Below are 22,700 nucleotides of genomic sequence, written 5' to 3' on the forward strand. Positions count from 1 at the left end.
CAGAGACAGAAAACCAAGCATCTTGTTGTTGTTGCCAGCATCAAACATTCAAAGGAGCAGTAATGTTGCTGTTGGTGCCATATTATGTCAATGCCACATCCTCAGCATGGACCAGCAGTTATGCAGCAAATCCACTGCATGTCATCAAGAAAATGATCGTGTTGAAAGCCCAAGGAGAGCAGCCCTTAGCCAAGTGGAGAGGCTATGGTCAGTCAGTGGGTGTCGCCATAATCAATGAAAGGCATTGCCCATTCTAAGTCCAGGGGCTGGGCCATGTTCAGTCAGATACTTTGGACTGTCCTCCCAAGTCAGCCACAATCAGTCTAGGGATTTGGAGGGTAAACATTAAGGGGCAAGTTTTATCAAGGTGCAGCGCATGCTGTACTGGGGAAAGTGGGAAACTTAACTGTTCCATTTCCTCCTGTCTCAACATATTGGTCAATCCCCACAGTTATATGTACAGACATAAAGGTTGCGGGGTTGTGGGTGCATCTACAATAACTGGCAGAGTCTGCAACTCATCCTTTGGAGCAGGATCCGAAAAGCCTTCTATTTTCAACTAAATCTCAACTACGCAATAAAGATGAAAAGCAGCTGTCAGAATACTCAAATGGAATAAGTTTTTTTTCTGTTTTATCTGTGGGTTGGGTAATCTGAGACCCTTCAGCTGCAAGAGGCAATTGCATTAATCAGCCACTCAGATTTAACGTGATGCATCTCCTCCATTACATGAATCTGCATGTGCAGCTCATACATTGACCCAACAAGATACATGAGAAATCCTGGCAACTAGCAATCCTGACCATGTCATTAATCATTACAAGTTAATCCTATTAATCTCTGTGAAGCAAAAGGTGATCACACACAGTGTTTAAAGTGTCACTTGTAGTCACAATTCACATTCCAAAGGTGCCATTGGCTATACAGGGTTTGGAGATGCTGTCCTCTCACATGACCTATAACTACGTGAGAACATGAGTTCACAAATGAAATTTGAGTTTCTCGGTGATTTATAGAGGAGTGGGGATTCAGGATGTTAGTAATCCTATTGCACTGATGATATTCTCATGTATTTGTGTCACATGGCTTGGGCTGCATGGTCTAACATGTCGAGATTCGTCTTTGTGAGAGGCATTGAGGTCCAGGGCAAATTGTTATTTCTGTCCGCTGTAACTAGCAATGGGCCATATCACTGAGAAGCTGTCTTGTCTTCGATAACCCTGTGTGGGACTATTGCACTTGTCTTGAATGGATCCAGCAACAACAGATATTATTGCCACTCTCATCGCCACATAAAGATGGTGTAGAGAAACTGATCAAACATAATGACACCCACAAGCTTAGGACCAGCAGCATCATTCAGTGACTGCTGAACAGCCTCTACATGGAGGGGTCGCAGCAGAAAGTCCCTTTAGGATGTGGAGGAGGTTCAGGTGGCCCAAGGTTTATAGTTCTCAATGTTATTTCCTCTATGTGAGTGAAGCATAATGCCTTCAAAGAATGAAGATAGTTTGGGAACCTGTGATAGAACTGTGTTACCTGCTGGAGCAGGATTTGTGCTCAGATGTGGGCAGCCATCTTATACTCGTGGCTGACATGGTAGCAACTATGCTTAATTTCTATGTGACTGATTCCTTCCCAAAATCCAGTCGAAAACATGTGTGGAATCTTAATCCTGAATCCACAAACATGTATTAAGGTAGTTCCTGATTCAGTTTGTGCCAGATCTCACCATTTCATCTTGTTTTTCCTGATGAAGTCACTGCTGTAGCCCAGGCACCACTTTATCAACACTGCTGGCTTCCGCCAAATTCAGAATATTGTAGGCTGAACACCCATCATGTCGACAGCCATATAATAACATGGCTGAATTTACTAATAGGAAAATGTTTCCCTTAGTTAATATCCAAGTCATCTGTGATCATCACAACCACATTTTGGAGGTCTGTACTAGGTATCCTGGAAGCTACCATGGTTCCGATGTCCTTGCTAAGTCTCAGGTTGCGGTTTTATTACAAGGGCCTGATGCCACACAAGCATAGTTGCTGGAAAACAAGGGCTACTCCAAACATGGCTGATAATTCCATTATGGAAAGCTCTGACTGAGTCTCTGTGTCTGTACAATGCAGCATATTCTTCCTCCAAGGCCATCATGGAGCAGACAATAGACCTCATCAAGATGGAGTTTAGTATTCAATCGATTTGGGGATTGAAGGTGTGCCTTGGAATACACTCCATACGCAATATGCCGCATAATCTTTGCATGCAGTGCACTGCACAACTGGAACAGGCAAAGGTAGGATATGATGGAAGTTGAAGAGCAGGGATAGTGGCATATGAGGAAGACAACGACATTGAGTGGAAACAGCAACACCTTCAATGTGATCTAGCGCTGCAGCATTCAACACATTAATTCACACAGGACTTAATTCGCAAACCCTTCCATAAGATCTGAGTTGGTAGAAGGCATTAAGCATTGACATTGGTTTGTTGTTATCTTAAAAGCAACAGCCTTTGAAAAGTGTTGAAAACAAATGTTCTGGTAGGTGCTAACAAAGGGAAACTGCGGTTAGTTGACTCTTGGTCCTACAACTTAAATGATTGTTGATCAAACAGCACACAAATATTTGCATTTGTGATATTCTGTGAATAATAAAGCATCACCTGTACCACTGATGTGTCCTCGGAGAGTTATTTTCCTTTCCCTCCCACTATATCTAAACGCACTCCCAGGGATCTGCATTTGGGGAAGAGAGAGCCTCCCTACCTTATATAGGAGACTGCTGCCTTTGACAATTTGGGCAGAAGAAGCCAGAGACGTTTGTGTCTAAAGAACTCTGACACGGTAAAAGTCCTCTGACCAAATACAGTTTCTCCTTCTTGGGCTACATGTCTGTGGGTGACCCATTAAAGATGGAGGACCTGAGAACTTGTGGATTGTCTTAAGAGGAGACTTCTGGGGTTCATGTATATGGTTCACCCTCCATCCAGGTACCATTTTAGGATGAAGGTATACCTGCAGTGAGGACAAATGGCCTCATCACCCTTTTGGTTTGCCGCTGATGCTGAGCACCAGTGGCTAAAGCAATGGAGCACAGGTTTGTGTATATGCCAGGCAGACCCTAAGTGTTCTACTACACCTGGCTTTCCATGGCAGCTGCCAACCAGTTTGTGGGGACAGCCAAACAATTGCATATCAGAGCCAGCACTGTACTGATTAGATGCCTTCAACCTTCAATCTAATTTACCAAATGTCTCTGACAAGCCGACCTGATGCTCCTGTATTTGTGCACTCGCACAAAGTTATTGATGGCTGACACATCTTTAGCTTAGTGTTGGTGCTGATGCTCCTGAAGTCGTCTGTGTGCCACCATTCAGAGGTGTTTCCTTTTCAGCCAGCTGCAGAGTTGTGCTAGTATTGTGCTCATCAGAATGGGCCCCTGAGTCCAATCTAGTTAAAGTACCCACAAAGGTCAAAATGTCTAAACTAGTGGAGTGTGCAGGATATGGCTGTGTGGGTGTATCCTTTGAGGGATCAATGGCTTAGAGGTGGAGGAGGAGCTAATATGTGGGAGGGCTGATCTCTTGAGGATAGGTGTCAATAGTACCTGCAAAAGTCAAAGGGAATGAGTTGTGTAATGGGTGGAGATGCTTGAACACTGGTGGTAAATGGATGCGGGATGTGTGTGTGCATTATGCAGAATAGTGCTATGAATTTTACATGCTTGTCAGGGTTTGGAGGCCTTAGCATCCCCCCCCCCCCCCCCGCCCCCAGTGAGTGAGCATGGTCCTCTTTCACAAGCTGAAGAATTTTCTATTCATACACAGAGTGAGAGGAGGAAAGTTAGCCACTCTACCATCACCCCTTCAGCTCTACTGTACATTATTTTGCCTGATGTGCCATTAACAGGCAGGAGGAAAGCACGGGTTTGAAAACATCCCAGACAAACTGAACAACCAAATATGAAACCCATTAATCAATCTGAATAACCCCGCCAATTTGAACAAACAGACTGAAACACAAGATGGCAGTGGCAGGGACACCAGTGTTCGGCTCCTGAGCATGGGGTTCATCCAAATCCATACGGCTTCATCATTGCCTTTCCAGCTTGGTAGCTCGGTCACTTTATTTGTTTTGGATGGCCTGGGGCCAGGGTCCTATGTACGTGCATCCCTGCACCACCTCAGTGGCAGCATCAGAAGATGAACTAGGACCCTGTCGGCCAATGTCCAGTGTCGGAGGATGTGGTGCAGGATCCATGCAGCGTGATCATCTCCATCTCAGAGGCAGCTAACACAGAAATGATGGCACCTGTGACGGTAGAAAAGGAGCACATTGCCAGGACCATGGGGATGATGCTGGATTGCACCAACCCGAGGAGCAGAGCGGATGAAGACTACGGAGAGAGAAAGATGAACTTTTGAAGCTATCAGGTTTTAGTAATATCAATTTAAATATGAATTTATTCAGTATTTTATCATTTGTCCAATTTATTCAGTAATTTATTCTGTAATCCAAGATGGCACCAGAATATCATAACATTATACACTTTTCACTGTACCTAGGTATAAGTGACAATATTAAATAAATCTAAATCTTTCTTATGCAATGAGACAAAGTGAGAGATTAACTGAGATGCAAATGGCTGGATGCTCTGCTAATGGTGGTGAGGTGACAAAGGGGTTGAGGTTTCATAGTTCTGGCAGATAGGATAGGAGAGAATCATTGAGGGAAGATGCTGCATATAAAAGTGAGAGTTGTAGATCATGAGCCTTGGTAGGAAGTCTGTGCAGTGGAAGAATTAGAGTGAGGTAGCAGAAAGACTTTGGCAGTTAATCTTACAGAGCACAGAAGGTCATTAACCTTCTTGTGGCATTGCTATGCAATCCTCTGAACCATGGACGCCGCACTGACCTGTGGTTACTTTGGACTTGGTTGGCAGTGTCTGATGTCATGATTTTCTCTGATATTGATGGAAAAGAAGTAAATCCTCCTCTCCACCATCCCATCCACAGTATCTCTAAGCTCCTCTCAACTTTTAGAACTGTGCAGCAATAGTTCCTAGCTTGCAGTATTTCATGTAGTATATAGCTAGGTTTGAATATGGAGTCTGTCGAGTGAACGGTCAAAGTTCTAGGTGCCATTTCTGCCTCTACTCACTGCAGGATTGTGTTTGTGTGTGCACAGTGAACACCAGGTGTATAATTAATGAAGTGGACAGTGGAGAATTGCTTGAGAAAAGTCACCAGTGCTCGCAGAGGAAACCCTCCATTATACTCTCTTAATTGACACTTAGCAAAATGTGAGAAATAATCAGCCATCACTTTTGAGTTTTATGTCTGAAAAACATTGTTGGAAAGAATAGAATTTTGTTCAATTTGCTACCTTTACAATGGGAGCGAAATGAGTAGATTTTAGTCATTTGGTAGTACAGAATATGAATATTGGTGAAAACGACACATTATAAAAAACAAAGCAATCTATTCAGTTTGCTGAAATAAGACATTTTGTTGAAGCTCATTATCTTCCATTTATCAGAACATTTCACAAGAATAACAATAGAAGGGGAATAAAATTTAAACTGGATGAGAAGAGAGCACTGATCAGTCTGCAAGTGGACTCTGATAGAGGCATCATGTCGAATGCAACAGTTAGATGATTGACAAATAACATGCAGGCTTTGTTTAAATACAAACCATGTAGAATGCCCTTGGATTGGTCAAAGCATTGCTTTGAGGAATTAACTGGAGAATAGCTGTCATTGGTTTAGTGTATGTCTGTAAAGAACAATGCTCTGTGTGTTAATATATGTAGCTTCCAGTACATACATCTAATCACAGTGTATGCCCAAATTTTCCACACTTCAGAAATATTTAAATCTTAATGATTAGTTTAAATTCATGCCAGTTGGACCTGCCAATCAGCACTCCCAGATAAAGTTAGAGACTACATTTTGCAAACAGTCAGGGATAGATAGTCAATGCTTTGGAAATGATGAACTGATTTGGAAAAGGGGGAGAATCTGGGAGGAGAAGCTGGATTTTATAATCATGAACAGCATTATTTATCTATGGGTGTAGCCTAGCTGGCAGCTGTGAAAATTGATGGAGTTAACAAGAGAGGCATGTAGGTGCAAACGGAAACTGAAAAGGATAATTCCATTTTGCTGGTAAGCAGTTGGAGGAAATGTAAGTACTTCTAAGTCGTGATAATGCATGGGTAATTGGAGAGATTGACAATAGCCTGGGAGGTCAAAGAGGAAGTGAAATGGAGTGTTACCAGTATACTTGTAAAAGCTGATCCCATGTCACTAGGTTATGTCTTCAAGAGGTAGTATATAAATAATGGTGAGAAGTGGTGGGGGATGACAATGTAACCCATAGAGTTATAGTCAGCAGCGGGAGAAAAACCTTCAGAAACAAATGCACTGTGAGACACATAGGAGTGAAATCACCAATTATTTGCAGGTTTATCAGTGTTACTAAGAAATCCTTAATAAACAGTTTTATGAACACACAAGGATCTATTTCATCATTAATATCCACATATGTTCACTTCCAGTTACACGGTGAAATAATTGAATTTTAACTAGTGCTCTTTATAGGTACATGAGCTATTGACTCCAATGAACTAATGGATTCTGCTTGGTTATTGCTAAGTTAGAGTAATGAGGTGAATGGATTTTGCACATTCCATTGACTCAGTTGTTTAACTACTTTGAAACTCAATATTATTCCTGTGATTTGACTTACATTGCAGTTCTCCCCATTCATACAGATGTGCTAATTTTGTTTTAAACTTATTTCGTTTATATATATGACTAATATATTAAAAAATTGTGAAAAAAAGAACCACTGCAAGAACAATGTGCAACATTATATTTTATGTTGTTAACTTTTTGGCTTCTATTCACACCAAGTTGGTGTAATAGCTGATCCAAATCCTTGTTTGAGCCTAATCCCCTTCCCTAAAAGATTTTTATTCCTTCTTCCAATTATTCTTTTCCAAATGATTATTTAGTTCTTCTTTCCTAATAATAATCTTTGAATTTCCCATGATATAATCTGATTTGGTCTATGTTTTTCTTCATAAAGAATCTAATTCGTCTCAAAATGTAATTATTTAATATCTATAGCATTTCATCAAACTCTCCACAATAAAATCTGACACTTGCAAAGCAGCTTAGTATGCCAATTTCATTTCCTCCCATAGAACTTGGAGTCTACATAGTCTTAGCTGCCTATGGAGTGTGGCTGTTTTATGGTAAAGCTTGGTTACGTTCCCACCATCACCATACACTTTCGCCATTTGTCCCTTTCTGTTATTCTTCATACCTTGTATACCGTAATGGGAATGTCTATCAAGATGTAGAGTAAATCTCCCAAGGCAAGACTGGCGATTAAGACATTCGGTCCATTTCTCATACATTTATTCTTGTAGATAATTCGGAGCAATGTAGAATTTCCAATGATTCCCACCACAAAGATCATACAGGAGACCACAGAATTGATGTATTTGAAAGCATGTCGTATTTCCGTTTGTTTAATACACAAAGGAGGAGATGAAGACCCAGTTTCTTTATTTGAGGGGATAGCTGTTTTCTGATATCCATCTGTAAAGAGCAGCACAGCTTTTGGTCTTGGTGGGCTTGGAGTAGAAATTCCATTTGTCATTAATTTTTCTGTAATAAAGTTCCTACTGGAATTATTTTTGGAAGATTCTCCTTGCCCATTGGTGATCACAATCTGCCAGGTTAATAATAGAGCAAGGAACATCACAACATTTGCTGCAGCCATTTAATGATTGGAATCAGGCACAGATTCACAAATAACTGGTAGATTTGTACTTAAGTGGCAATGATGAAATCTCTTTCGTCAGCAGGAAACTAAATGAAAAACAAAGAACAAAATAAGATCTTGCAAAAATACAATTTACTTCACCTTCAACTTATATTTCATAGAAAAAAAACTTGAAACTTAAAAACTTCTGCTGTGGTACCTTTACTTGATTTTTTAAAATACTTGCAATTGCATTTTCTGATAATTATAATCCCATTTTGTACTACGTTGGTGCTGAGCATTGGATGATAAAGTTTCCGATAGTTTTCTAACTCGTGCATTACTGAGGATTAATTGAGGAGGTGAATATATCACCATACCCTGTAGTGGTCAAATGAGGAGGGCATAAATTCTGAAGAGCATCCAGTCACAGTTGTTCACTACAGAAGTGCATAAATCTTCAGAAGCATGGGCTTTGAAATTATTTTTAAAACATTCTGACCACACAAATTAGTAAATAACTTTTTACCATTTTAATTAAAATTAAAAGCAGGCTTTATTTTGGTCTTTTGGCTCAGTGTAAAATAGAATTTGCTCCAGACAGTCTGTTTCTTGGAGCACTTTGCTATCATGCTGTTTTGTATTTTCCACTTAACATGTTATGCTGACTATAAACTTTACTCTGCATGATTAAAAACAATGAACAAATTAAAAATGTACTTTTCATAATTACTACTTGTTGTGACTTGCTTTTCAGAAGGAACTTGCACAAGATCTGGATAAATGCAAGATCCTTTTCCTTATTATTATGGGTGAAGGTAAAGGATGTGAGGGCAATGTTTCAGTTTAGTATTGGGAGAAAAGGAACTACAGCTTAATTTTTGGTCATCCACCAAATAGGAAATGCAGAGATTCTGAAAGGTGCTAGATAAATGTTGTCCTCACATCCCTTACCTTCACCCATAATAATAAGGAAAAGATTGAGATTGCACATATATGTATAGAATATTTCATGCAAGTCAGATGTGTTAAATTACTTTGTAGCTAATGATACGCTTTTGAAATGTACTCAGTATTGCAAGGCTGTGAAAATGACATCCAACATCAAGATCCAATAAACAGCAATGAAATAATAACCAAATAATTTTACTTTAGTGACAATGATAAAGGGAAACTATTGGGACATCAGGAGAACACCACTGCTTTTATTTTCCATTAATAGCACAGGTTCTTTCATGTTCACTGAGAATGGACGTAGCTTCAGATTGTCTCATATGAAAGCTGGCAGCTCCAATAGTACAACACTCCTTGACAGTGTCAATGCAGGTAATGGGCTGGATTTTTGCAGAGTCTAGGAAGATCTGGGGGCTCTCAGAAATGGCACATGGAACACAGATCTATATTTCTAATTGATCCTATTCTCACTATTAGTGGAATGGATCAGGAATGACCCATGATGGAAACCAAGTCTCAACAGAGCCATTTGAACTGAGTGATGAGCTCATAATGGCCCCATTTTTTTTTTGTAGAATGTGGGCATTGCTGGTGAGTGGCCTTCTTGACCTGCTACAATCCTTGTGGTGTAGGGACACCTACTGTGCTGTTGGGAAGAGAGTTCCAGGATTGTGACCCAGTAACACTGCAGAAGTGATGCTACAGTTCCAAGTCAGGATGGTGTATGACTCAGAAGCGACCTTGCAGGTGTTCTAAAGTAATTGCTGCTCTCATCCATTTAGATGGTGAAATTGGGTGTTTGGAGGATGCTGTTTGAGATAACTATGACAGTAACACACACATAAATTTCAAATGGTACAGAGTGCTACCACTGGTGCTTGGTTTTGGTATGAGCCAGTTCAATTTAGTGCTTGTGGGGGAGCATCCAAGTAATAATAATCATCATATCATGCAGTTTTAATTGGTTATGGAAAAACATTATTGTCCGTAATTTTAAACGGCATTTCTTAATTGGAAGGGGACTGTATTCAAAAGATGATCTAGCTCAGTAAAATGGAATTAAAAGACAAAGCAAAAACTGTAACAGAACAGTGATCAATCTTTAAGATGTTTCAGGAGCTGTCGAGGTTCATTCTGACAAGTGTGGAGAGTAAAGGAACCAAACTATGGCTTCTGGGATATTGAGGGAGATAGGAAAAGTGATGATAGACATTAATAGGTTCATATTAGGGGCATTCTTTGAGCTCAAATCAGATTAAATACAATAAATGGAGAGGGGAAGTAAAGAAAATAATAAGACTAGCAAGGAGAGAATATGAGGATCAAATAGCAGTTAACATAAACGGAATCAAAAATCTTCTATTGGCATAGTAGTAAATAGTAAGCAGATAGTAAAAGGAGATTTGGGTCCTATTAGGGACAAAGAGGGTAATATATAGTTAAACAAGTCGAAAATAGTTAATGAGTACCTGGATTACTGTTTATTATGGAAAAGAATGGTGACAAAAAAGCATTAGAAGCAGACAGCAAAAGAGAAAATGCTGGAAAATCTCAGGAGGTCTGGCAGCATCTGTAAGGAGAGAAAAGAGCTGACGTTGCAAGTCTAACTGACCCTTTGTCAAAGCTTTGATAAAGGGTCAGTTAGACTTGAGACGTCAGCTCCTTTCTCTCCTTACAGATGCTGCCAGACCGGCTGAGGTATTTCAGCATTTTCTCTTTTGGTTTCAGATTCCAGCATCCGCAGTAATTTGCTTTTATCCATTAGAAGCAGATGTTAGAGGTAATGGAGGGTATGAGCATTGACAGACTGCATGTACTGAAAAGTCTGGCTATTAAAGATACATTACCTCGTCTGGATGTCTTGCATGGTTTACAACACCTCTTTTTATGGGAAGTGAAGGTGGAGATAGCAATGTTTGCTGTAATCTCTTGCACCATTTCAACACATAAGCAGAAAAGAAAACAAGGCTGTCACTGTGGTGCAGGTTTGAGGGAGAACTGCACTATTAGAGGTGCTGTTTCTCATGTTAGTGTTTAAACCATACCCTGTCATCCTGTTTGTCTGATATAAGAAATCTGAAGGCATGCTTGAAGAACAGCAGTGGAATTATCCCCACTCTAAGCCAGTATTTATCCCTCAATCAACATTATAAAAACACATAATCTGGTCATCAATTGCTGTTTGTAGAGTTTTCTGAGCAAATACTGGCTGTTGCATTTTCTACCTTACAGTAGTGACGATAATTCAACATTACTTCATTGACTATAAAGTGCTGAAACACCCAGCAACTAAATGCAACACTTTCTATTTCACTCCATTAGAGATGTGAACATTCCAGAATATTTGAATGTGACAAATGTGACACCAGTGTTCATGAGAGGAAGTAGGAGCATTCCCCCATAAGTATACACAGTCAGCTTAATATGCATTTCATTGAATTGGATTTTAAGTGTTTGACATATTACCATTCACAGGCTAGTTAACAAAATGGAGTCTCATGGAATAGAAGAATCAGAAGAGATTTACTAAATTGGTTCCAAGAATCAGGAAATTTAGCTACATGATTAGGTTGGAGAAGCTGGAGTGATTCCCTCTGGAGAACAACAAGTTGAGAGGAGAATTAGTAGAAGTTAAAAGATTGTTACGAGTTTAGAAAAGATACCAAAAAAAAAGTGTTGCATTAGCTGATGGTACAAGGATGGGCACTTGAGGAGAATAAACACAGGATAATCAGGATAGAGCAATGAATGGGTCTGAGTGGATTGTTTTGCAAAGAGCCTACATGGACTCAGTATGCCTAATTGTCTCCTCTGTATTTTTACAACGCTATGACCTAATAATGTTGCTGCTTTTTAAAATGGAACACTGATGTAAGGAGCGAGTTCCAGTGATAGATGCAATATCGAATGCATTACTACTGGAGCTAAACAGAAGGAAAGATGCCATGCTTCCATGGAAGAGGATCAAGGAGATCGCGAGGATCAAGGAACTCACAAGGCTCATCCTCAGACGGGAGTTTGAGGATTTAGCCAGAGAGATCAACTTAGTGTCGAAACCCGAGAAACTGATAATAGTGTCAAAACAATGCACCATGAATTTCACAGTATCAGGTCAAACACCTACTTACTACTACCTATCTCCTGCTGCCATCCTTCAACTAATGTAACTGTACACCTTCACATTAAACACTACTTAGAAGTAGCATTAAGGGTAGCAGAGGCAGAGTGCACACTAGATGGAGAACATCAATGCCCATCAATAATTATGACTCAAACACCATTAGTGACAAATTGGTTAAGTTGTGAAGGACACAGATGGTATGGTGGTTCAGTGGTTAGCACTGCTGCCTCACAGCGCCAGGGACCCAAGTTTGATTCCAGTCTCAGGTGGCTATCTGTAGGGATTTTCTCCAGGTGCTCTGGTTTCCTCCCAGAGACCAAAGATGTGCAAGTTCAGTGAATTGGCTGTGCTAAATTGCCCATAGTGTTCAGGATGCGTAGGTTAGGTGCGTTAATCAAGGGTAAATATAGAGTAATAGGGTAGGGGAGTAAGTCTGGGTGGGATACTCTGAAGGTTGGTGTGGACTTGTTGGGCCTAATGGCCTGTTTCCACACTGTAGGGATTTTAAGATTCTACATCTTCCAGATTGTGACTGCAGCAGGTAGCGAGAAAACAAGCGTGAGGAAAATATTTACTTGATGTTGTTCTATCATCAATCTCCCTGCAGCTAATGCTTTATTGATGGCAGCATTGTTGTTACTGACCAAAACAGTCTTTGTGGGGACCAAGACCTGTCTTCACACTGAGGGTACTTCTCTATTGTATTGTGTGGCACCACCACTGTGCCAAATGGAATGGATTCATTTTAGATTGAGCAGCTCAAAATTGGAGATCTATGGAATTGTATTTCACCACAAACTGCAGAATTCTGGCTGGACAAAGATCATGAACTCCAGTTACTGGGCTTTGAAGAACTCTTCTGTCCTGGTCCTAACCAGGGCGACCTTGGTTCAAATGAGGAATGTAAGAGAGCACAACAGGAGCAACAAGCAATATGTAAAAATAAGATACCTATCTGATACAGCCACGACACAGGACATATTCAGGCTTGGAAGGCAATGTGGCGAGTAACATTTGTGCCACACAAATACCAAGTAATGATCACCTCTAATAACAGACAATCTATCAATCACCTTTTGACATTCAAAAGCATTACTATCACTGAATCCTCCACTATCAACGTCTTGGGAGTTAGCATTGGTCAGAAACTGAACTGAACACATCAAATAAATACAACAGTGGATCAAACACTAAGGATACTGCAGTGAGTATCTCACGTCCTGATTCCCCAAATCCTGTCCATCTACAAGACACAATCAGGAAGGTGATGGAATACTCTCCATTTGCCTAGTTCCAACAACACAAGAAGTTTGACACCATCCAGGACAAAGTAGCACACTTGACTGGTACCACATCCACAATCTCCACCACTGATCCTCGTAGCACCAGTGTGTATTATCTACAAGATGCATTGCAGAAGTTCACCAAAGATCCTTTAACATCACCTTCCAAATCCACAACCACTTCCATCTAGAAGGAGAAGAGCAGAGTTACATGGGAACCCCACTATATACAAGTTTCCCTTCCAGCCACTCACCATCCTGACTTGGAAATATATTACCATTTCCTCAGTGTTATTGAGTCAAAATCCTAAAATTCCTTTTGTAACAGCATTGTGGATCTACCTACAGCACATGACTGCAGGAGGTCAAGAAGGCAGCTCGCCATTACTTTTTCAAGGACAACTAGGGACAGGCAACAAACTACCTGCCAGCCCAGTGATGCCCACATCCCACAAGTGAAGAAAGAAAAGTACACAGACTGCCATTGCTGCCCCCTCATCCATTGTAGCTTTGGTGTGGATAAATCATTGAATCCTCTGGCATTCCTGTCAGAATACAGTAATACTTATTGGAAAATCTAAGGTCCCACCAAAAAACCTCAAAATATTCCAGAGTACTTTCTGGCAATTTGCAATCACCTTAATCCTTAAAAATGGCCTTATCTACAAGTTGGGTAAATCTTGCATCTTCATGTTTGTGAACACCTGTAGAATCATGCACAAACTCATTAGAACCTGCTTAGTCAAAATTTGGAATCCTCCTGACACACAAGACAGTTGGCTGTATTTTGTCAGGATAGAACAATTTAGACCCTTCTGACAAATGGTGAGGTCACCTCTGTGGGACTCTTCTTATGATGGAATGTGTGCAGCTTGCATGGTGCTGGTGGCATAACACACAGAGAAAATGGGTGCAAGATCAGCATTGGCTGTGATTTTTCCCATATTTCTCCTAAGTATTTGGATTGGCATGTTAGGTGGTGATTCACACACCACCGCCACTACTGAGCTAACTCATCCAATCAATAATCAACTCATTAACAGTAATGCTTAGTATCTCACCCAAGCATAGCCCACGACACTAGTTTCTTGGATTTCTAAAAGCTGCTGGTCAGAAGACGGCAGCTTCTGGATCCTAAAATCCTGGATTGAGGTCTACTCCTCAGACAATCAATGGAGAGAAAGTAAGTTTTGCCTCTCTTGCCTCATCCAGAGAGGGGAAGATACTGTCAATTATGTTTTGCTTTAATATCTATGCACAGGAATAGAAAGGAATTGATATATATATGTTCCATCCCTTTTTTACTATTTGGTTCCAAAGAAAACTGTCTCCTATACCTCAAAAGTGGCTCATCAGTAGAAGAATCCTCATTAATATAACTGGTTTAAGAAATTATTTGTTGAAAACAATGATTCCCTTGGTGGTAGAACTTCGCTTTCAAACAAGCACCAATCTGTAGCTTGACTGGTGGTGAGCAGTGTCCTCCTAGTCAGATCCTTCATGCACATGCTGAGTATCAGCACCATTGCACACACTCCCTGGGGCAGCTGCAGTGGGGTGGACACGATCACCTTGTTGGATGTCCATTTGATCCGGAAGAAAATGCAGTGGCAAATGTCGAGGTGCATTCCAACCAGCTCTGTAACAATTGACAAAATACAGACCATTTCCAGGGATGCAAACCAAGACAAAGATCAGGGGCTCTTGCAATGCCATCAACTTAGTGAAAGACATTTTTTGTTATGGTCAAAACAGTAGGCTGTAACTGAATATAGTGAACTGACGTTTTCCAAGTTCCAAGATTATGTTCTATGGGATAGCATGGATTCAGCTGGGAAAAAAAAACACTGCTTTTGCCATAGCAAAATGAAGAAACTAGTGTAAAATTCATTCAGGTTGTATGAATGAGTAAAAGTGTTTAACATGCATAATTTCATTGATCTGCATAGTATGTAATTTGTGATATCTAAATTGCACTGTTATCTTCAAAGTTTATTAACTAAATATATTTTAAGAATAAAAGCAATTACCTTGAAATAATATGGTTATAACTTAAATTCTCCCATCACTTACAATAGCAAAGAAAGGAATTCCATACAAATGTTAAATATTTACGTGCTGGTCTCTCAAGCAACCCTTGTCCCTTTCTACTTATAAGCAAACTGTATTTCTTCAGAGTGATAGACAACATGGTTCAGGAAATATCATGAGAGGGCCCAGAGCAGAATTTATCATGTGGTAACCAGGCAGTATGGATCACAGATCAGTTTGGTTGATTATATCCCTTTGCAAGCTTATGCATCAATGTTGTTTATTCTGATGCAAGTTTTATTCTAAAAATGTTTTTACTTTCTACTTTGTGTGTATGAATTCACTTCTTTTTTGTATCTGACAAGCTACATTAAAATTGAAAATGAACAGTTTAAAGTCAGAAGCCTGTATTATGCAAAGGACTGCAAGTAGAAGGGAACACAAGGGCAGCTAGCATTCTGAGGTTTACGTGTAGGAACCACAAATCTAAGAACAACACAGATGAATCAATGACCCTTTTATCCTTTAAAAATGATCCCAGTTGTGTTCTGAACGTGATTGCTGCCTGTCACTTGTAACAGCCTCAAAAATTGGCTATGGGGTTTTGCATCAGGACCTTAAACACTGATCTTACAGAATTTAAGAGTCATTGAGAGTTTTCCTGATGTCACTAGAAAGTGCATCAAGTACACCTGGCACTCTAGGAATGTCAGAAAGTCACTGATATGTGACTGGATGGACCTAGTGTCAGGTCACTCCCAGCAAGATAATCTATTGGACCTGCATTTTTAAATATAACAATTTGGTTTTAAATGGAATTTTAAAATGCCCTTTAAATTTTCAACAGTCCAGGCTATGGTTTCAGCCTGAACATCTCTGCAGTGTGCCCCACTTTGTCAAATTGTTGGAGATACATAATTGATCTGAGTACATACTTTTGCTGACACTATGCCAAATCCTTGTGACCAAGGACACAGGACTCTTTACTTGGTGAATCTCTGATTCTCTCCAGGAGCCCTCTGATCTCCCACAACCATTACTGATTTCCCATTTTGATCACCAACTTTTGCCCTGCTCAAGATTCCATTGTCCCCTCTGCATCTGTCCCAACCAAGTCTTGAATCTCCTTTCTGGCTTCTGATCTTCTTTCCATTCTGATGTTATTTCTGACCTCTAATTTGATCCCCTACACCTGGATTTACCACTTGCTTCTACTTCCTCTGCTCCTTGACTGTGCTACAGGGTTACACACCAGCCTGACACTAACACCTCAATTGGAAAAGAAGTACCAAAAATTGTGAATCTGGTCCTGCTGTTACATTTGGCAGGATAATCATGAAAGCTCAAAAATAGTACCTCTGCTCCCTCTCTCCCTCTGATCCAATATCAAATCCAGAATATCTGTGACCTGTTCTTATTTCCTCCCAGTCTAAGTTGTTGTGAATTTTTGGAGCCTCCATATCTTAATAACACATTGCATTAAAGAAAATGGCTTTCAATGCTTTTTAACAGAAATCCTCAGTTTGGCTTCCTCATTAATAAGTTAATCATCTGTTGAAATAATCTTCTAATATTTATCCTATCGAAGGATAGGATCCTCCATTAACACAAATATAACTTTGGTTTTGATCATACTTATATACTTTCATCTTTCTTATCTTAATAATAATCATTCCTTCATCATACATACAATGAAACAACATTAGTAGCAGAAGCAGGCCATTTAGCTCTGAGAGCCTGTTCTGCCATTCAATATGTTCATGGATGATCTGTTTGTGTTTAAAATTCCACATTGCCAAATACTCCTAACATTTTAGTTCCTCTGCCAATAGGAACACTTTTACCTCTGCCTTAAAAATTTGAATTACCCAACCTCCACCGCCTTCTGAGGCAGCGTTGCAAAGTTGCACAACACTCAAGAAAGTATTTCCCCCCAGTTTTGTCTTAAAATGGTTATTCCTTAATTTTTAAACAATGCCCCCTAGTTCTGGACTCACCCACAAGACAAGACATCCTTTAGTTCATCATAAAGTTAAAAATAGTAGAACTTCCTACCCCACCTCAATGAGATCTTCAGGCGTCACGACAGTGCTTCAGGAGCAAAGCTCACTACAACTTCTTGATCAGCTCAGAATAGGTTCAAAAATGTGCCTTTCCAGAGATACCACATCCAAAAAATGATTAATAAAAAGAAGTCTGTATTGCACTTTATACAGTTCCAATATCTTTTTTATATTAGATTGCTAAAACTGCACACATGAATTGTATTCTAAACAGACCCATCATCAGCCTTGTATTCAAACCCTTCCCTATGATATAAAACCTGGAGTCCGTTATTCTTTTTATTCCATATGCAATCTTTATTATTTTTCTGTTTTTACATTGACAAATGCTTGCAGAATAAGGAAGGTGGTTTGGAAATAACGTGCAAAATTAAATATCGGTCTAATGCCTTTTTTTTGACAATGTTATAGAGTCATAGAAACAGACATGTACAGCATGGAAACAGACCCTTTGGTCCAACCTCTCCATGCCGACCAGATATCCCAGCCCAATCTAGTTCCACCTGCTAGCACCCGGCCCATATCCCTCCAAACCCTTCCTATTCATATAGTGAGTAGCATACATATGTGAAACCATGCTCCTTTCAGATCAGGACCACTCAGTTTCAGTTGCACCTTTGACTCTTCAGCTTTTAAAAGAAGTTTGCACAAGTAACCAAATTGAAAATCAGGAACAAAAACAGAAGTTGCTGGAAAAGCTCAGCAGGTCTGGCAGCATCTGTGAAGAGAAATCAAAGTTAATGTTTCAGGTCTTGTGACCATTCCTCAGAATTGATGGTAGTTAGGAAAATGTCGGTTTGTATGCAGAAGATTTTGGGGGCGGGGGGAGTAAATGGTAAGTATGGATAGAGCCCAAAGAAAGAGACAGACAAAGGAGTCAATAACGATCTGCTGTGAGTTTTCTCAGACTATGAATACCATGGGAGAAAAGTAATCTGGGTGGGAGACACGTTTGTGTTTACTCCCTTCAAGATACAAATCGTTCTGTTGTAAAGTGTGTTTTGTTAAAACAAATTCGCTATAACACAATTGACGAATTGGAGACACTGTTTTTAAAGTATGAAGTTTTAAGGCATGTATTGGTTATAATATGATTCCAGCTTCATTAGTTTAAATGGTGCTGCTGTTACATGACTTTCTTATAACATGGGATTGCACTAGAAGGGAACTACCACAGTATAGCAGAACTGGCTACACACAAGTCTAGGAGGTAAAAGCCAGTTTCAACCCAAGTCTGTGCGTATTAATGGGTGAGGTGCCTGCTGAGAGAGTCACAATTTTGAAAAACCCTTATTTATACCTGCTCTGTTGGTAAAAATGAAAATTTGTATTTGTTCTTTTCTGGGAGCCAGAAAGTAGTCAAAATTGCAGTCAAAGGAATTAGGACAACGGCCTTTCAGCTGGCCCACAAAGGCAGGCTCTCAAAATCAAACAGTCGCCAATGTTACTGTTATCACCCAGCATAATGATGGCAATGTCCTATTGTTCACTTTTCAGAGGCTGACCTGTGCATTCACTTTAACTTGCTTGAAATTAGTTCTGATTTCTAATCAGAGCATGTGTTGCATTTTTATTTCTTTTCTTGTTTAGTAACCAATACATTCTCCTCTTAACTCAAGAAAACCTGATTAAAGCTGCTCCTTTTAAAACATAAGCTCACTTGATCTTCAAGAAAGGTATCCACAAGGGAAGGGATAATTTCTAAACTGTTTCAATCACCAAAGGGGTGGGTGAATAAAGAAAGGAAGCCGTTTTATTCCTTCGTACCCAGGAGCTTGATAACGTGGGGTATCTAATTTGAAACCATAAGCATTTGGGGAACATTGCCCAGGACTGTTTGTAATAGTAGTCTAGAAATTGGGATCATCTTAGAATATGGAAATGTGTTGCTGGAAAAGCGCAGCAGGTCAGGCAGCATCTAGGGAACAGGAGAATCGACGTTTCGGGCATTAGCCCTTCTTCAGGAATGTTCCTGAAGAAGGGCTAATGCCCGAAACGTCGATTCTCCTGTTCCCTAGATGCTGCCTGACCTGCTGCGCTTTTCCAGCAACACATTTCCATCTCTGATCTCCAGCATCTGCAGACCTCACTTTCTCATCATCTTAGAATAACCATGTGTAAAGATACCAAAGGAATGGATGAAGGATTCAACATCAAGTGAACTGAGGCTTAGGGAACATTGAAGATATCGAGGTAAGCAGCCTTGAAAATGATGTTGATACGTGGTCAGGAACTTATCCAGGGGTGTTTGGTTTGGTGGAAAATGGAAAGGTAGGAAGCAGTGGTGGAAATTGTGAAACTGCCATAACCTTCATGACAAAGTAGTCCCTGCACTTTTTGAATGAGGGTATATGAGACAAGAGGCAAGAGTTAAGGAGATGATTTCCAGTGGTGAAAGAAAAAAAAGGGTTATCTTTTCATTCCAGATAATCTTGGATTAATGAGCAGTCTTAGAAGATAAATGTAGGACAGAGTTGTAATTGTATTAATACACATAGATACTATATGTGCTATGTGTCCTGTAGAAATGAAAAGTATAATTGGTTAGAATATGCTGTCATAATAACAGAGGCTAATACCACCTCTCATTATCTATGTCCAAATGGTACCACAATTTAAGGTTAGAAACAGATGCACAGTTAAATGTGAATATTCAAAATTTGCTGTCTGAATTGTGCTTCTCTGCCATTAGCATCACAAACATGGCATATTGATGACTGTTGCATTGTTGATATTATTAAATGAGATTACATTTTTGGTTTTAATAATATGCAAGTTGTCAGTATTGACATTTATTGAAGAGTAAATCTCAGACAACTTTTGCTATCTGCACATATGTAGTTAAAGATGGAAATCAGGAAATTACCATTCCATCTGTTCTGTTCCTTGAAAGCTTTGCTACATCAATATCTCACCAATGACAGACTCTGCATTCAAACACATGATTGCTGTGACATTCTAGTATATAACCCCTGGTTACAACAAGAAGAAAATAGTGTGTGTCTATTCCAAACAAAGTCCACATTTCGTGGAATGATTGCCAAATAACGTATGTCACTGAAAATCTATTTTTGTCACTCAAATGTGGAATCTCAATCCTTCCAAATTTGATTATTGTTTGAGACTTTAATTAAAACTCTTTTAAACATTTTTCTTTATTCTATGTCCCTCTCTCTGAACATCCTTCCCCCCCACCTTGTTAGTTTATTTTCTATAAATGATTATACAGTGAATTAACTACCCTAACTTAGACTTCCTGATTTGAACTCTGCCCTCCTCAATATGGGTTCTTCAGGCTGATTGGTTCATGAGGCAAGTTGATGATTGACATGTTCACAGTGGTCCTGAATCACATGCCGAGGGTGCTGTGCTGTTTTGAATGTCTGATTGCGTAAATCAAAATATGAATGATCAATTCAAGTCTGCGGGTAGGTGTAAAGATAATGCATAGCAAATGGCATGTCTGCTATCTGGACAAAAATCATGAAGTTGCATTATTAGAGATATAAACTAAATACAGTGCAGATGTTTAATGCTCAAAAATGATAATTGCTGATTACTGCCAATCAACCTCACATTCAGGCTTGGAATTTCAGGGAGATTTTGGAAGTGTTCAATTTTAATTTGTTTTTCAACTTTTCAGTTTTTTTCTGTATTTTAATGCAATCTTTTATACCCTTCCTATATTTCTCATCTTGTACCCAATTTGACATTGAATTTATCCTCTTATTTACCACCCTGCTTAGTGTTTCTGCTGTTTATTTTCCAATCCTTGAGACCTATTTTTAAAATCTTGATTCTACATTCAGATGGTCAGTTTCCCTAGCTGTGATGTGATCTTTCTGTGCTATTAACAACTTTGGGGAAAAGTGTTCAATGCTGAAGTGTGCAAAAACATATCTACCTAAAGACGTAGCATTAAATGTGCTATCATGGCAAAATATTTGGTCAGGAAATTCTCCAAGTTCCTTCACTATAGCTTTACTATATGATAGTAGCTCTATTCTGTTCAGATATCAAATCATAGAGTCACAGAGGTGTACAGCACAGAAACAGACTGTTCAGTCCAACTCGCCCATGCCAACCATATATCCTAATCTAATCTTGCCCATTTACCAGCACCCGGCACATATCCCTCTAAACCCTTCCTATTTATATATCCATAGGAATACCTTTTACATACTGCAATTATACCAGCCTCCACCACTTTCCTCTGACTGCTCATTCCATACATGCTCCACCCTCTGCATCAAAACATTGCACCTTAGGTTTCTTTTTTAATCTTTCCTCTCTCACCCTAAACCTATGCCCTCTAGTTCTGGACTCACCTACCCCAGAGAAAAGACCTTGTCTATTTACCCTATCTACACCCCTCATGATTTTATAAACCTCTATGAAGTCACCCCCCCAGCCCCGACACTCCAGGAAAAACAGCCCCAGCCCGTTCAGCTTTTCCCTATAGCTCCCTATAAATCCTCCAACCCTGGCAATATACTTGTAGATCTTATCTGAACCCTTTCAAGTTTCACAGTATCTTTCAGAAAGGAAGGAGACGAGAATTGCACACCATATTCCAAAAGTTGCATAACCAACGTCCTGTACAGCCGCAACATGACCTCCCAACTCCTGTACTCAATACTCTGACCAATAAAGGAAAGCCTACCAAACACCTTCTTCACTATTCTATCTATCTGCAACTTTACATTCAAGGAGCTATGAACCTGCACTCCAAGGTCTCTTTGTTCAGCAACACTCCCCAGGACCTTACCATTAAGTGTACAAGTCCTGCTCTGATTTGCTTTTCCAAAATGCAGCACCTCACATTTATCTAAATTAAACTCCATCTGCCACTCCTCAGCCCATTGGCTCATCTGATCAAGATCCCACAGTACTCTGAGGTAACCTTATTCACTGTCCACTATATCTCCAATTTTAGTGTCATCTGTAAACTTACTAACTATACCTATGTTCACATCTAAATCATTTATATAAATGACAAAAAGTAGTGGACCCAGCACTACTGTGGCACTCCTTATGGCACTCCTCTGGTCACACGTCTTCAGTCTGAAAATCTACCCTCCATTATAACCCTCTGTCTTCTACCTTCGAGCCAGTTCTGTATCCAAATGGCTAGTTCTCCCTGTATTCCATGAGATTTAACTTTGCTGACCAGTCTCCCATGAGGAACCTTGTTGAATGCCTTACTGAAGTCCACATAGATCACGTCCACAGCTCTGCCCTCATCAATCCTCTTTGTTAATTCTTCAAAAAATTCAATCAAGTTTGAGAGACATGATTTCCCACAGACAAAACCATACTGACTATCCCCAATCGGTCCTTGCCTTTCCAAATATATGTAAATCCTGTCCCTCAGGATTCCCTCCACCAATGTCAGGCTTGCTGATCTACAGTCCCCTGGCTTTTCCTTACCACCTTTCTTAAACAGTGGCACCACTTTAGCCAACTTCC

General features: G+C 39.8%; 1 protein-coding gene across 1 annotated transcript in view; it reads right to left on the minus strand.

Moving 5' to 3' along the window:
• Positions 1–22,700, minus strand: part of LOC122557192 (endothelin receptor type B-like) — a 43,685-nt gene that overhangs the window by 19,618 nt on the left and 1,367 nt on the right. The window contains exon 2 of the mRNA XM_043704610.2: positions 7,336–7,886. Coding sequence (XP_043560545.1) covers positions 7,336–7,797 — 462 coding nt within the window. The 5' untranslated portion in view covers positions 7,798–7,886. The remainder of the gene's footprint in view (positions 1–7,335; positions 7,887–22,700) is intronic.

Source organism: Chiloscyllium plagiosum, unplaced genomic scaffold (assembly GCF_037043375.1).
Source record: "Chiloscyllium plagiosum isolate Xiang-an unplaced genomic scaffold, Cpla_swu_hap1 HiC_scaffold_11, whole genome shotgun sequence".
NCBI classification, from domain to species: Eukaryota; Metazoa; Chordata; class Chondrichthyes; order Orectolobiformes; family Hemiscylliidae; genus Chiloscyllium; species Chiloscyllium plagiosum.